Source organism: Pan paniscus, chromosome 8 (assembly GCF_029289425.2).
Source record: "Pan paniscus chromosome 8, NHGRI_mPanPan1-v2.0_pri, whole genome shotgun sequence".
NCBI classification, from domain to species: domain Eukaryota; kingdom Metazoa; phylum Chordata; class Mammalia; order Primates; family Hominidae; genus Pan; species Pan paniscus.
The window spans coordinates 104,554,600-104,569,957 of NC_073257.2; the positions used below are offsets into that span (position 1 = coordinate 104,554,600).

A 15,358-nucleotide genomic window follows, 5' to 3' on the forward strand; every position below is an offset into this window, starting at 1 on the left:
TTCTTAACCTCTCTTACGCCTCAGTTTACTTATTCATAAATGGGCATAATAAGAGAACCAACCTCACAGGATTGCTGTGAGAATTAAAATATAAATAATCTGCCAGGCGCGGTGGCTGACACCTGTAATCACAACACTTTAGGAGGCTGAGGCAGGCGGATCACCTGAGGTCAGGAACTTGAGACCAGCCTGGCCAACATGGCAAAACCCCGTCCTACTAAAAATACAAAAATTAGCCGGGCATGGTGGTGGTCACCTGTAGTCCCAGCTACTCAGGGAGGCCGAGACAGGAGAATCGCTTGAACCTGGGAGGTGGAGGTTGCAGTGAGCCGAAATCAAGCCACTGCACTCCAGCCTGGGTGACAGAGCAAGACTCCATCTCATAAATAAATAAATAATCCATGTTAAGGCTCAGCATAGCATCTATCAGACAATAATTACTCAGTATTAACATGGGGTTTTGTGAAGCCTAAGAAATGTAATAATGGATGCGAAGAGGGGTTGGTAAATTGTAAAATCCAGTAAGTGCTACTTTATATTTTCATTTTAACAACTATTTTAAATTCTGTTTAGAATAAATAAAGCTTACAAACTCAGTACTAATGTATATGAATACTGATTTTCAAGGGAATAAAATTTATTTTCCTGGAAAATTCTGAAGCCAGCAATATATTTCTTATACTGGGAAGGAATGAGTTTTAAGTTTTAGAAACGTCTTAGAAACCACAGGTTTCTCCAATAGTATGTTCTCAGGGAAAGGTCAACTTGATAGTTATAACCCATTATAATTTTATATGTTCTCTGAAAACCCAAGATCCTGAAAGTTAGGCTAACATACCTATAGCTAGTTACTTGGAATTATTATAAACTTTTTAAAAAGCCCTTTCTTCTTGCTATAGCAATCTTCTAAAAATCCTGGAAGTGAGAGACTAAAGCCTTTTGATATATGTGAATTTTCCCACAAAATTTAAACCGACAATTCCTCTGCAGCTGAGTAAGTATATGCAAGTACAAGATATGAGTTATAAGAGGGGACTTTAAGTGAAAACCTCTTAAATGCCATCAGAAAACACTCCTACACTTGATTGGTCCAGCTCTTGTTTTCAGTAAATTTCTAGTTTTCCACAGACACATATCCCAGTAACGAGAAAAAAGATAGTAACAAAATCCATGGAAAAGCTAAGGGAACAATAAATGATTACATGGACTAAAATATATGAAATGTTTTTACATCCATGAGTCTATGTGATACTCAAAAAACAAATTAGTCACCCTGAAGGATGCTGACAAACCAATTCATTATTTTGAAAATTGGTAAATACATGGAATGGAATAAAAGCATTTATCCTGCCTTTCCCACAGTAACTGTACCACTGACTAGCCAAATAGTAGAAAAGGAGATTTTACAGCAGTACTCAAGTTAATCAAAAGAGATGGAATAATAGAATTAGCATTAGAAAAACCAAAATTAGGGAGGTGATGCACTGAGAATCAATATTTGCAACATCATAAATGACCAGACATTGTATGCCCAATGGAAAAATACATCACCACCTATGAAGATGTCTTGTCAAAAAGTCAAACACAAATTTGATCAAGCCTCTATATCCAACTGCCAATTTGTAGAAATACAGAAGACAGAGGAACTTGTTAAACTACATTGTTAGGGGTGCAGTAAAAAAAAAAAAATCTAGGCTATGAGAAGTTTGATAAAACAAACAACCTGATTATTCAATAAATAAATTCCAAGAGGGGAGTGAGGGGAAGGAGTAGAGGAAGAGATGAAGGATGAACTCTTAAACTAAAAAGAGACTTAAAAGACATATCAGACTGGAGTGGTGACTCACTTTGGGTGACTCACTTTGGGGTCCTAGCACTTTGGGTGGTCAAGGTGGGAGAATCGCTTGAAACTAGGATTTCAAGACAAGCCTGGACAACATAGTGAGATCCTGTCTCTACAAAAATTAAAATAATAATAATAATAATAATAATGAAAGACATATCAAACAATCACTAATATGTAAAACTTATTTGGACTCTGATTCAAATAAACTTTAAAAATAATGATTTTTATAAGAACACTAGAAATTTGAACACTAACTAGATATTTGATAATAATGGTAACAATAATGGTATTTTTATGTTTTTAAAAATGAATTGCTGTTTTAGAGATATATACTGAAATATTTATGAGCAAAATGATATCTAGAATCTCTTCAAAATAATACAAAAGGGTGAATGGAAATGTGGATTGTACAGAATTGGCCAGGGGCAGGGTGATGCACACATAGGGTCATTACAGTATTTTGTGTTCTTTTGTGTATGTTTTAAATTCTTCACAAAAAAAAAAATGGTGAAGGGAAGAAAAGAGGAAATAAGGGTGGGAGGGAAGAGAGAAAAAAGTAATTGAACTTGTATTAGAGTCTGATTTGGTGTGTTATTATCTTTACCACAGGATCAGGAGTCACTGAACTACCCTCTGGTTCATATTCCACAATTTTATTGGGTTCTATTTTTCTATTCTATTCCTTCCTACTTCTCTATGCAAAAGCATCCTTTGTTATACTCAAACTATCCTAACTCATGTTCTCCAAAAGAAACCAGGCTCACTCCTTGGTCTTTTCTTCATGTCATGGTTTTGGGGGTCAACTTAATTACTATCATGAAGAACATAGGCTTTGAGTTCAGACTGACTTGATAATTGAATTCCATAACCTATACAGATAGTTCCACTACCACCCTATCTCTCTCCTCTCTGTACTCCCTGCAAGACTAAAACATTAGTCAAATACAACAAATATTAGTTCCTTTTCTTTTTCCCCTTGAATAGCTCTTCCTTCTGCTTAAGGAAATCTTATCTATACTTCAGGAGAAGTGAAACTGCATCTCCGCTAAGATCCTGGAGAAATAAATTCTGGGCAGCACTAAAACATGCAAAATAGAATAGTGTTTAAAGGCTCCAAATCTGGGCACAGATCCTGACTCCAGCACTTAAAAGCTGAGGGACCCAAGGCAATTTAATTATCTTAAGTCTTAATCTACTCAGGTAAGATGGAAATATGAGCATCTACCTACTGGGGTTACTGTGAGAATTATTAGAAATTAAATAATCCACGTAAAGTGCTTAGCATAGCACTCAATAAAAATTAGCAAGAAAAAGGAGGAAGAAAATGGAGAGATGATGATCCTGGAAAATCAAAGCTAAAATTACACTCAGTGAAATCCTGGGTTTGCCTTGCTTCCCCAACCAAACTCTCAGCACCTTGAGTGCAATGACACTAGTTACACTTCTTTGCATTTTCTAATGCACTTTACATGTAGGGGGACTAAAAAAATTACTTGTTAACTGAGAGAGAGAAAATTTGGGCTCATTTATATTTATAATCCTATGAACTTGGAATAAGCATACTAGAGTAAATAGCAGCGGAGTCAGGCAGATGACTTGAGCTCAGAAGTTCGAGACTAGCCTGGGCGACATGGTGAAACCCTGTCTCTACTAAAAATACAAAAACTAGCCAGGTGTGATGGCACATGCCTTTAATCCCAGCTACTTCAGAGGCTGAGGCAGGAGAATCGTTTGAACCCAGGAGATGGAAGCTGTAGTGAGCCGAGATCATGCGACCGCACTCCAGCCTGAATGACAGAAGGAAACCCTGTCTCAAAGAAAGAAAAGAAAAGAAAGAAATTTTCTTTCTTTTCACTTGCTGGGCACAGTGGCTCACACCATAATCCTAGCACTCTGGGAGGCCAAGGCAGGCAAATGACCTGAGGTCAGGAATTCGAGACCAGCCTGGCCAACATGGTCTCTACTTAAAAAAAAAAAAAAAAAAATTAGCTGGGCATTGTGGTATGTGCCTATAATCCCAGCAACTTGGGTGGCTGAGACATGATAACCACTTAAACCTAGGAGGCGGAGATTGCAGTGAGCCAAGATCATGCCATGTCACTTCAGCATGGGCGACAAGAGTAAGACTCAGTCTTAAAAAAAAAAAAAAAAAAAAAAGTCACGCACACCTAAAATACAGCTCCACCCTCTACATTCTTGTCTTCAACTGTGCCTTTCATTCTACCTATACATGAAGGAGTACCTGTTTTGTTGTTCCCACCCACTCTTTGACCTCCTTCTTTTATTTCCCTCCCAGCTGAATAAACCCAGTTGCTCCCACAGTGTCGGTAGAGTTATGTTTGGAGAAACAGATCAGTAAGGAATAACCAGAACTAAGTTTTTCCTTTTACTATTCTAAACCTACTTGTAAACATTCAACTGCTCCTACTTTAATTCCATTGAGAGGCAAACAAAAAAACAAAATAGGGCAGAAAAATGGTTTCTAGTTTATCAGGAACTATGAAACTAAAGGCATGTGTGAATAATGAAGAGAAAAAGTGAAAGTGGATACCAACTAAATTCAATAACATATTAAAAATATCATTCAATTCACAAATTAGCTGGGCATGGTGGCAGGCATGTAATCCCAGCTACTTGGGAGGCTGAGGCAGAACTGCTTGAACCCGGGAAGTGGAGGTTGCGGTAAGCTGAGATTGTGCCACTGCACTCCAGCCTTGGTGACAGAGTGAGACTCTCAAAAAAATATATATAACATATTATATATATATTATATAATATATATTATATAATATATAATATATAATATATATTATATAATATAATATATTATATAATATATATTATATATTATATATTATATATTATAATATATAATATATAATATTTAATATATAATATTTAATATTATATAATATATAATATTATATATTATATAATATTATATATTATATAATATATAATATATATAATATTATATAATGTATAATATTATATAATATATAATATATATTATATAATATATAATATAATATTATATAATATATAATATATAATATTATATAATATATAATATATAATATTATATAATATATAATATATAATATATAATATTATATAATATATAATATATAAATTATATATAATATATTATATTATATAATATATATTAAATTATATATAATATATATATTTTATATATAATAATATATATCATTCAACATGATCAAGTGGGATTCATCTCAGGGATGCGAAGATGGTTCAACATAAACAAATCAGGCTGGGCACAGTGGCTCACGCCTGTAATCCCAGCACTTTGAGAGGCCGAGGCGGGTGGATCACCTGAGGTCAGAAGTTTGAGATCAGCCTGGCCAATATAGCAAAACCCCGTCTCTACTAAAAATACAAAAATTAACCAGATGTGGTAGTGGGCGCTGCAATCCCAGCTTCTTGAAAGGCTGAGGCAGGAGAATTGCTTGAACACAGAAGTTGCAGTGAGCCGAGATGGCACCACTGTACTCCAGCCTGGGCGAAAGAGTGAGACTCCATCTCAAACAAACAAACAAAAATATATACAAATATATACAAATCAATAAACATGATACATCACAGGGTCAGGTGTAATGGCTCATGCCTGTAATCCCAGCACTTTGGGAGGCCGAGGTGGGTGGATCACTTGAGATCAGGAGTTCAAGACCAGCCTTGCCAACATGGCAAAACACAGTCTCTACTAAAAATACAAAAATTAGCCAGGTGTGTGCCTGTAATCCCAGCTACTGGGGAGGCTGAGGCAAGAGAATCACTTGAACCCAGGAGGCAGAGGTTGCAGTAAGCCGAGACTGCACCATTGCCCTCCAGCCTGGGCAACAGAGTGAGACTGTCTCAAAACAAAATAAAACAAAAACATGATACATCACAGTAACAGAATCAAGGACAAACACCATAAGCTGAAAAAGGCATTCAATAAAATTCAACATCACTTCATGATAAACGTTCTCAACACACTGGGTAGAGAAGGAACATATGTCAAAACAATAAAGGCTGTATATGACAAACTCAGAGCTAACATCATATGGAACAGCGAAAAAGTGAAAGCCTTTGCTCTAAGATCTGAAGAAGACAAACATCCCCACTTTTACCACTTTATACAGCATAGCACTGGAAGTCCTAGCCAGAGCCATTAGACAAGACATAAAGGGCATCCAAAATGGAAAGAAGTCAAACTGTCATTGTTTGTAGACAACATAATCTTATATTTAGAAAAACCTGAAGACTCTACCAAAAACACCTGTTAGAAGTGATAAATGAATTCAGTAAAGTTGCAGGATACAAAAGTCAGCATATCAAAATCAGTAGCATTTCTATATGCCAACAGTGAACAATCTGAAAAAAAAAAAAAAACCAAGAAAGCAATCCCATTTATAATAGCTACAAAAAACAAAAAACAAACAAACAACAAAAAAGCCCTCTAAGAACAAACTGAACCAAAAAAGTAAAAGATCTCAGGCTGGGCGCAGTGGCTCACACCTCTAATCCCAGAACTTTGGGAGGCCAAGGTGGGCAGATCACTCGAGCTCAGGAGTTTGAGACCAGCCTGGCCAACATGCGAAACTTCATCTCTACTAAAAATACAAAAATCAGCTGGGCGTTGTGGTGCAAGCCTGTAATCCCATCTACTTGGGAGGCTGAGGCAGAATTACTTGAACCTAGGAGGTGGAGGTTGCAGTGAGCTGAGATGGCGCCACTGCACTCCAGCCTGGGAGAAAGAGCGGGACTCCGTCTCAAAAAAAAAAAAAAGTAAAGTAAAAGATCTCTACAATGAAAACTATAAAATACTAATAAGAGAAATTAAGGAGGGCATACACAAAAAGGAAAGACATCCTGTGTTCATGGACTGGAAGAACTAATATTGTTAAAATGTCCATACTATCCAAAGCTATCTACAGATTCAATGCAACCCCTATCAAAATACCAATGATATTCTTCACAGAAATAGAAAAAAACAATCCTAAAATCTACATGGAATCAAGACAAGGACTTTTTCAGAATCCTACTGTCCTTTCACAGCTACCAATCAGGTATTATACTATTAATATGATTTATTTAACATTATTATGGGCTTCACATGCACAATCTCATTTAATATTGACATCAACCTGATGTGGAAAGGAACTGGGGCTTAGAGAAGTTAAGAGGCTGGGCATGATGGTTCATGCCTGTAACCCTAGCACTTTGGGAAGCTGAGGCAGGAGGATCACTTGAGCCTAGGAGTTTGAGACCAGCTTGGGCAACATAGGGAGACCCTATCTCTACAAAAGATTAAATAATTAGCTGAGTGTGGTAGTGTGTGCGTGTAGTCTCAGCTACTTGGGAGGCTGGGGTAGGAGGATCATTTGAGCCCAGGAGGAGGAGGTTACAGAGTGCCAAGATTGCACCACTGCATTCCAGCCTGGGCAACAGGGTGAGGCCCTGTCTCAAAAAAAAAAAAAAAAAAAAAAAAAAAGGACAGGGTCTCACTATGTTGCCTAGACTGGTCTTGAACTTCTGGGTGCAAACCATCCTCCTGCCTCAGCCTCCTGAGAAGCTGCGATTACAGGTGCATACCACCACATCTAGCTTTTTGTGTCTCTTTTGAATAAGGATTTTAAATTTCAATGAGGTCAAGTTTATCTCTAAACCTATGGTTTATCTCTATCTTCATGGGTTTTTCTGTGTGTTTAAGAACATTTCCTCTATCTGAAGATAAAAAAAATTCTCATATATTTTCTTTTAAAAGTTGTAGTGAACCAGACTCAGTGGCACATGTCTGTAGTCTATAGAAAGTCTACATAAAGTCCTAAGAAAGAACTATATTTTTTCATTTGTAATGTACCTCTGCCTTATATCAAGTTTCCATATGTTTGTGGATGTTTCCAGGGCCTATAATCTGTTCTACTTGTATCTTCATGCACCCCTGCTTCAATTCTACTACTGTAACAACTAGAACTTTATAATAAGTCTTGGTACCTGGTAGAAGTAGCTTTCCTTGTTCCTCAAAATTATCTTAGCTATTCTTGGCCTTTTACTCTCTTATTAATTTTATAATGAGATTATAAAATTCCTAAAAAAAAACTTACAGGACTTTCAACTGGCACTGCATTGAATTTAGAGAAATTTGGGGCGTATTTACATTTATGTTATATAGAGTTTAACCATCCATGTGCATGATATACCTCCCCATTTAGGCATTCTTTTATATCCATTACATATTTCTTGCAACTCTTTCATTGGATTTATTTCTGAATATTTTACAGCTTTGTTAAATATTGCAAATGAAATAATTTTTACCCCAGCATTTTCCTGTAATTGATTATTGATACAAGAACATGGCCGGGCATGGTGGCTAATGCCTGTAATCCTAACACTTTGAGAGGCCAAGGCGGGTGGATCACGAGGCTGGGAGATCGAGACCATGCTGACTAACATGGTGAAACCCCATCTCTACTAAAAATACAAAAAATTAGCTGGGCGTGGTGGCACGTGCCTGTAATCCCAACTACTTGGGAAGCTGAGACAGGGAAATCGTTTGAACCTGGGAGGCGGAGGTGGCAGTGAGCCAAGGTCACGCCACTGTACTCCAGCCTGGGTGACAGAGCGAGACTCTGTCTCAAAAAAAAAAAAAAAAAAAAAGAACGCAATTTTAGTGTGTTTGTCTTCCTTCTGGCAACCTTGCTGAATTATTTTTAATGACTGATCTGAAGATTTTCTTCAGTATTTTTACGGAGGCAATCCTATCATATGGAAATAAGGAAATAGGTTTTGTTGTGCTTCCTTTCCATCTCTTATAATCACATTTTCCCCCTTGACTTATTGTAATGATTAATACCTGTAAGTATAGCCAAACAAAAAGTGATAGTGGGCATCCTTATTTTTTCAACAGAAATCCTTTGAAACCTCATGATGTTTGACAATAGTTTTTAATCAGCTTAAAAGTTTTTTATTGTTGTGGTTTATTTTTGTTCATGGATGAGTGCTGTGTTTTATCCAATGCTCAGAGTCTATTGTCTATCACTTTGGACTACTAAAACTGTGGGTCAGGACCCATTATATTGTAATTAAATGCATTTAAAGTATTAGCAGATCAGAGTTTCTCTAGAAAAAAAAAAAAAACAGAATATAAGGGAAAGTGCCAGACTACATCCCATGATGTAACATAGTGTTTGACAAAACTTTTGTTTCAGCTGCTTACACAAACACATATATGTACTCTGAATTGCTAAATAAAATGTGCTTCTTACTATGAGTTGTATACAAAAAAGAGTTTGAAAGCCACTAATCTATACTATTTCTGAGCATGAAAACCGACTGTTAGGGACAAACATCTTATTGTAAAGTTTTCTTAAAACAGATAATACAATGTGTGGTTTTTATTCACTCAAAAATACACACCTTTTTCTGGTATTATTATTTTAAATCAAAATCCCTTGATGAGACCAGGCGTGATGACTCATGCCTGTAATCCCAGCACTTTGGAAGGCTGAGGCGGGCAGATCACTTGAGGTCAGGAGTTTGAGACCAGCCTGGCTAACATGGTGAAACCCCATCTCTACTAAAAATACAAAAATTAGCTGGGCATGGTGGTGGGTGCCTGTAATCCCAGCTACTCAGAAGGCTGAGGCAGGAGAATCGCTTGAACCTGAGAGGCAGAGGTTGCAGTGAGCCAAGATCACCATACTGCACTCCAGCCTGGACGACAGAGCAAGACTGTCTCAAAAAAAAAACAAAACAAAAAAACAAAACAAAACAAAAAATCCCCTGATGAACAAAGTGGCCCACATTCACAAAAACATCTGAGGCCAAAGCAATCTACATAAATTAGCATGAATTTCTGACAAGGAACCTACTGCAACGATCACTTTTGCAAAGTTTTCAATATGCATAATATCTGAGATGAGGGCATACAACTGTCATCAAATTTTCAAATGTACCTGTGACCTTAAAAATACACAGAACTTCTACTCCAAAAAATTCAACGTAAGTTTATAATTCTAAAATCAGAAGGTAACTTGACATTTGCATTACTTATATCACATTTTCTGTACTGTGTATTGAGTCTGGCTCACTTGTTTCTCAGCTGTTTATATTACCTTGTACTTTGCTAACTGCCTAGATTTGTCAGGCTATAAAAAGAAATATGCCCTGAAACTTCACCCATATGGATATGCCATGCCATGTATCTCTTTGCCCATCATTCCTGAAACCCTTCTATAGAATATTTTAAGATTGTTCTTGTGGCCAGGCATGGTGGCTCATGCCTGTAATCTCAGCACTTTGGGAGGCGAGGCAGGAAGAATACTTGAGGCCAGGAGTTCAAGACCAGCCTGGTCAACATAGTGAGACCCCACCTCTACAGGAAAAAAAAATGTTCCTTGTTTGTGACCAGAAGTAACACTACTCACCTTATTCACTGGATTTATTTCTGGAAAATGTGTAACTGCTTTCTGATTATGCTGATTATAATTTGTCACCAGTGAAGCTATTTAAAAAAAGGCAACTCCCAAAGAGGAGCTCCAACATATTCTGCAAAATAGCAGCATTGTTTGTGTAAGTATCTAACATACCAAAAGGACTACTTTAAATAATCGCCAAGCGCAGTGGCTCACGCCTGTAATCCCAGCACTTTGGAAGGCCGAGGCAGGCGGATCACCTGAGATCAGGATTTTGAGACCAGCCTGACCAACATGGAGAAACCCCGCCTCTACTAAAAGTACACAAATTAGCCGGGCATGGTGGCGGGCGCCTGTAATCCCAGGTACTCAGGAGGCTGAGGCAGGAGAATTGCTGGAACCTAGGAGGCAGAGGTTGTAGCGAGCTGAGATCAGGCCACTGCATTCCAGCCTGGGTGACAAGAGCCAGACTCTGTCTCAATAAATAAATAAATAAATAAATAAATAAATAACCATTTGAATGTAATGCTTTTGAAAAAACAAAAAAAAAGTTGTTGTTTTTTTTTTTGAGACAGGGTCTTACTATCACCCAGGCTGGAGTGCAGTGACTCAATTGTGGCTCACTGCAGTTGAACTCACTGGCTCAAGCCATCCTCAGCCTCCCAGGTAGCTTGGACTACAGGCACACACCACCATGCCTGGCTAATTATTTTATTTTCTTGTAGAGATAGTGTCTCACTATGTTGCCCAGGCTGGTCTCAAACTCCTGAACTCAAGAAATCCTCCCACCTTGGTCTTCCAAAGTGTTGCAGTTACAGGCATGAGCCACCATGCCTGGCCTGATATTTGTTTTTTAAAACTCACATTCCATTCTTGACATACCATGTATACTGATGTTCTCCACAAAAATCACTTTTTTAAAAATTCAGCATTATGTAGACATTCTAAGAACCACACTATTCATCTTGGCAATTATGTTAATATTGAGTGCCAAGTACCACGGTTCTAAAGAATATAATATCACTGCTTCAAAGTATAATTTTTGAAAACTCCTAATTCTGTAAAGCTATGCTAATTTCTCTGACTGCTGTTGGATATATTAGGATGATATCCAAACTTAAAGAAAGTTGTCTTTATGGTTTTAAAAAGTTCCCAAAACTAATTTATAAAATAAGCATGTTCTCATAATAGAGAAGTGAATTTTTAAGCATAAATTTCTAAGTACATTAAATAATATATTATCCTTATTCTTATGTACTTTTATAATACCCAAAACAGTATTTTAAAAGTATAGCAATCTGTTAACAATGATTACCTCTGGTGAGTACGACTGGCAGGAATAGATAAAGAATAGACAGACTTTGTGTTTCTGCTTTTATTTTTACTCTAAATGCTTTTGTACTGTTTAAATATTTAAACAAGTACTTTTTAATGAAAAATTGAAGAAAAAGGTACAATTATAAAGTCAAGAGTCTCCACGTTTATCTTATTCTACTTCCTGTTATCCCCATTTCTTATCTCCCTCTAGGAGATTGTAGCACTTTAAGAGCTGGGATCTTGTGTGTCTTCTACAGTGTCCTATCTCCCACAGAGCTAACCCCATAGCAGACGCTATGCATCTGGATTAGCAGAAGTGGAGGCAATGAGGACAAGTGGATTCAACAATACTATAGTGAGCCTTTACAAAAAAAAGTACTTTGGAAGGTAGGCTTTGGAATAAAAGAATCTATTATCTTCTCCATATGGAATGCTGGTTAATATCTATTCACAACTCTAACTGCTCTGCTCCTTAAACGTTTAGAACTCTATTTGAACAGGATGTAAGTAGAAATGTGGAATTTTGAAATCTATCCTGAATTGTAAAATATGCCATGAACTGTATATGCCATGGGTTATATACATAAATATATTTTATATATACATAAAATATAATACTATGCAGTGGCCATGGGTTTAAATGAGGTCAAGGAAAGCAGCTGTTGACAAACCTGTCCCAAATTTACTGAAGGGGTGTTTAGGATTCCCTGTAGCTTTTTCCAATTGAAAGAGTCTCCAGGCATCATTCATCACATTCTTCTCATGTTCTGAATCAACTGCATTCACCTCTCTGTCTTTGCAACTTTCATCGAACAAGGGGCACAGAAAAAACTGTGCAAACCTAAGGGTACGAAACATAATTAAAACTTGAAAGATGTCATTTTAAAACAATAGCCTTTTAGAAAGATTTTTGGAACTTATTAGATAGGAAATGTAAATTTTGCAGAATCAGAAACAAAACTACCATTGCTACTAAGAAAAAAGGAGTATAAAATAAGTGCTATGTAACGGAAGAAAAATCTAATATTGAACAGAGGTAAATGCAGAGGAGTTGATCTACCCCAGAGATGATAAACAGTGAAAATTTAAAAAATTAACACCAAAAAAGGCAGATTATGGACAACAGCAGTCTATTTAAGATTTTTAATTTGGTACATCTATAAAAACTTTGTTACATGTGGCTAATGCTCCAAAAAAAAAAAAAAAGAGAAATAAAGAAAAAGGCAGGTCATAGTTTTTCGGCCAATCTTAAATTTACAGTTTTAGGTGCAATTTCACTTAGACTCAGGCACCTTAGGACAAACAAGTGACCTACTTTTAACAGGCTCAATTTGAATATTTCTTTCTTCTTATGTAGAAAAACAAACTTGAATTAGTAGGAAAAAACATAATGCAGTAAAAAACCTGAGGTATGACATAGTTTGACTAAGCCATGATTATGGGCGTTTATGAAATCATAAGAGAAAAAGTCCATAAAATTTTAATAAGCAGTGATTCAATAAATAACATGGTATGTAACTTTAACATAAGTAACCAATATGCCTTTCTTGAGGCTATTCCTTAATAATAATACCTAACTTTAAGATACCTACAGCTAATAAATTAACTCTTCTATATCAGGTTGAATTTAACTCATGATTCCTGTAGTAATTCTTAAGAAACTTTACATCCCATTTTATAGAATAAGACTTGATTCAGATGAAGCTAAGAGCAGAGGCTCTGAATAGGACTACTTTATTCAGTGGGCCTAAGGAACTCTTGGGTCCATAAACATCTCAGTTACTACGCCTCACAGTCCAGCTGTCACAGAAGCCATTATAATTACTTGTTATTTACTTTAAGTGCATAAGAAAATATGATACTATGCTAAGTACTTTACATATACCACAAGGGGAAACTCTATCTATCTGGAGTCTATAATCAAAGATGTATGAAAACAGATGATTTCTGGACACATAACATCTTTTACCCACCTCAATACTTCCAGGCTGGGAAAAATGTCTAATAGCTACATACCAAAGCTGGATAGGCCCAGATAAAGGGTCATGTTATGACACAGTATAATAAAGTTTTTTAAATGATCCTCTTATACAAGTGGATTTTTAGTTTGAGCCAAGTAACAGACATCCCCCATCATACAGAGATCTATTATATGAACATCTGCTGCAGCATTTGTAAAGCAAGAGATGAAACTCAGTGTATGATCCCAGGGAACTAATTAATGGAAGTCTTCTGGGAATACATATTAGCGATGATTACACCTCAAAGCTGCTGCCTAAAGACTGAAACATAAAATAGAATAAGTAGGAAACAGACTACTTTGGCCCAGCACATCTCATAAACCCATAACCTTGCCTTGATAATGTTTTTTCAATAATATAATAACTATTATTAAAAGTAAGCAAATAAAGCCGACAGTGACTAAAACTGCCAAATTTCATTATAGATCCAAAAAGTTGCAGAATTACACCCTGGCATCACAGAAAACTATAAATATTCACCAAGGATAAACAAATAACTACTGCCTACTATAATGCTTTGGACTACCAGAGTGTAGTCCATTATTTGAGTCAAATAATGAATCAAATCACTGATGCAACAAAAAAATTAGAAATTGTTAGCTGTATAAAAAATTGACCAAAAAAAAAAAAAAAAAAAAGCTGACCAAGGCTGGGCGCAGTGGCTCATGCCTGTAATCCCAGCACTCTGGGAGGCTGAGGTGGGTGGATCAACTGAAGTCAGGAGTTCGAGACCAGCCTGACCAACATGGTGAAACCCCATCTCTACTAAAAATACAAAATTAGCCAGGCGTGGTGGCACATGCCTGTAATCCCAATTACTCGGGAGGCTGAGGCAGAAGAATTGCTTGAACCCGGGAGGCGAAGGTTGCAGTGAGCCAAGACTGCACCATTGCATTCCAGCCTGGGAAACAAGTGCGAAACTCCGTCTGAAAAAAAAAAAAAAAAAAATTGACCAAGAAATTAAATCATCCTAATGGAGCTTGCTCCAGAAAACACTCAAAATATCCCCACGGTTGACCAAGAAATTAAATTGGCCTAATGGAGCTTGCTCCAGAAAACACTTTCAAAATATCCCCACGGTTGAAACAGCAGGTCAAAACGTTCTGTATCTACTAAGCATCCTTGAGAAGCAAGGAAATGAATGAGGAGAGAATATTTAAGGTTTAGCATTCTGGAACAGAAGTATGTCTGAAAAGAGATCAATGACATTATCACAGGTTAGTCCTCATCACATGCTTTATATGTAACACCAGTTAGAATGGAAAGGGCTGCTGAAGATTCTATACCTCAATAAAATATTTTGTAGGCCTGAAGGCTCATTTAAAATATGACATCACTCATTTTTTCTTTTTCAGAAAACACAGGGAAAAACACTGGTTAAAATACCTTTTGTTAAATTATGAAGCCATCTCTGTGGAAATAATAATTATTATTATTAATGTGATAAGTACACAAAGTTGGATAATTCATAGGGTATTCTGCATTACCTGTCTAGGGCACCTTCTAGGTGTTCATGAGAAACATCAAAATAGTAATTGGTATGCTCTCCACTAGTAAAGGCATTTGAACTTCCTGCATGCTCACTGAGAAACTGGCTGTATTCATTTTCTTTAGGGTATTTCTTTGTTCCCAAAAAAAGCATATGTTCACAAAAATGACTTAAGCCAGCAATATTTGGAGGATCCGACAATGAACCTGAAAGAGAAAACACGTATATAATAAATCATTGTCCTATGCTGAAAGTTAGTAAG

General features: G+C 36.5%; 1 protein-coding gene across 7 annotated transcripts in view; it reads right to left on the reverse strand.

Annotated features, from left to right (window-relative positions):
• IDE (insulin degrading enzyme) overlaps positions 1 to 15,358 on the reverse strand; it is a 128,464-nt gene that overhangs the window by 67,436 nt on the left and 45,670 nt on the right. For all 7 annotated transcript variants that reach the window (XM_034931104.2, XM_008950689.6, XM_034931105.4 and 4 more), the window contains 2 exons: positions 15,095 to 15,302; positions 12,258 to 12,427 (listed from right to left, as the gene is read on the reverse strand). In XM_034931104.2, coding sequence (XP_034786995.1) covers positions 12,258 to 12,427; positions 15,095 to 15,302 — 378 coding nt within the window. The remainder of the gene's footprint in view (positions 1 to 12,257; positions 12,428 to 15,094; positions 15,303 to 15,358) is intronic.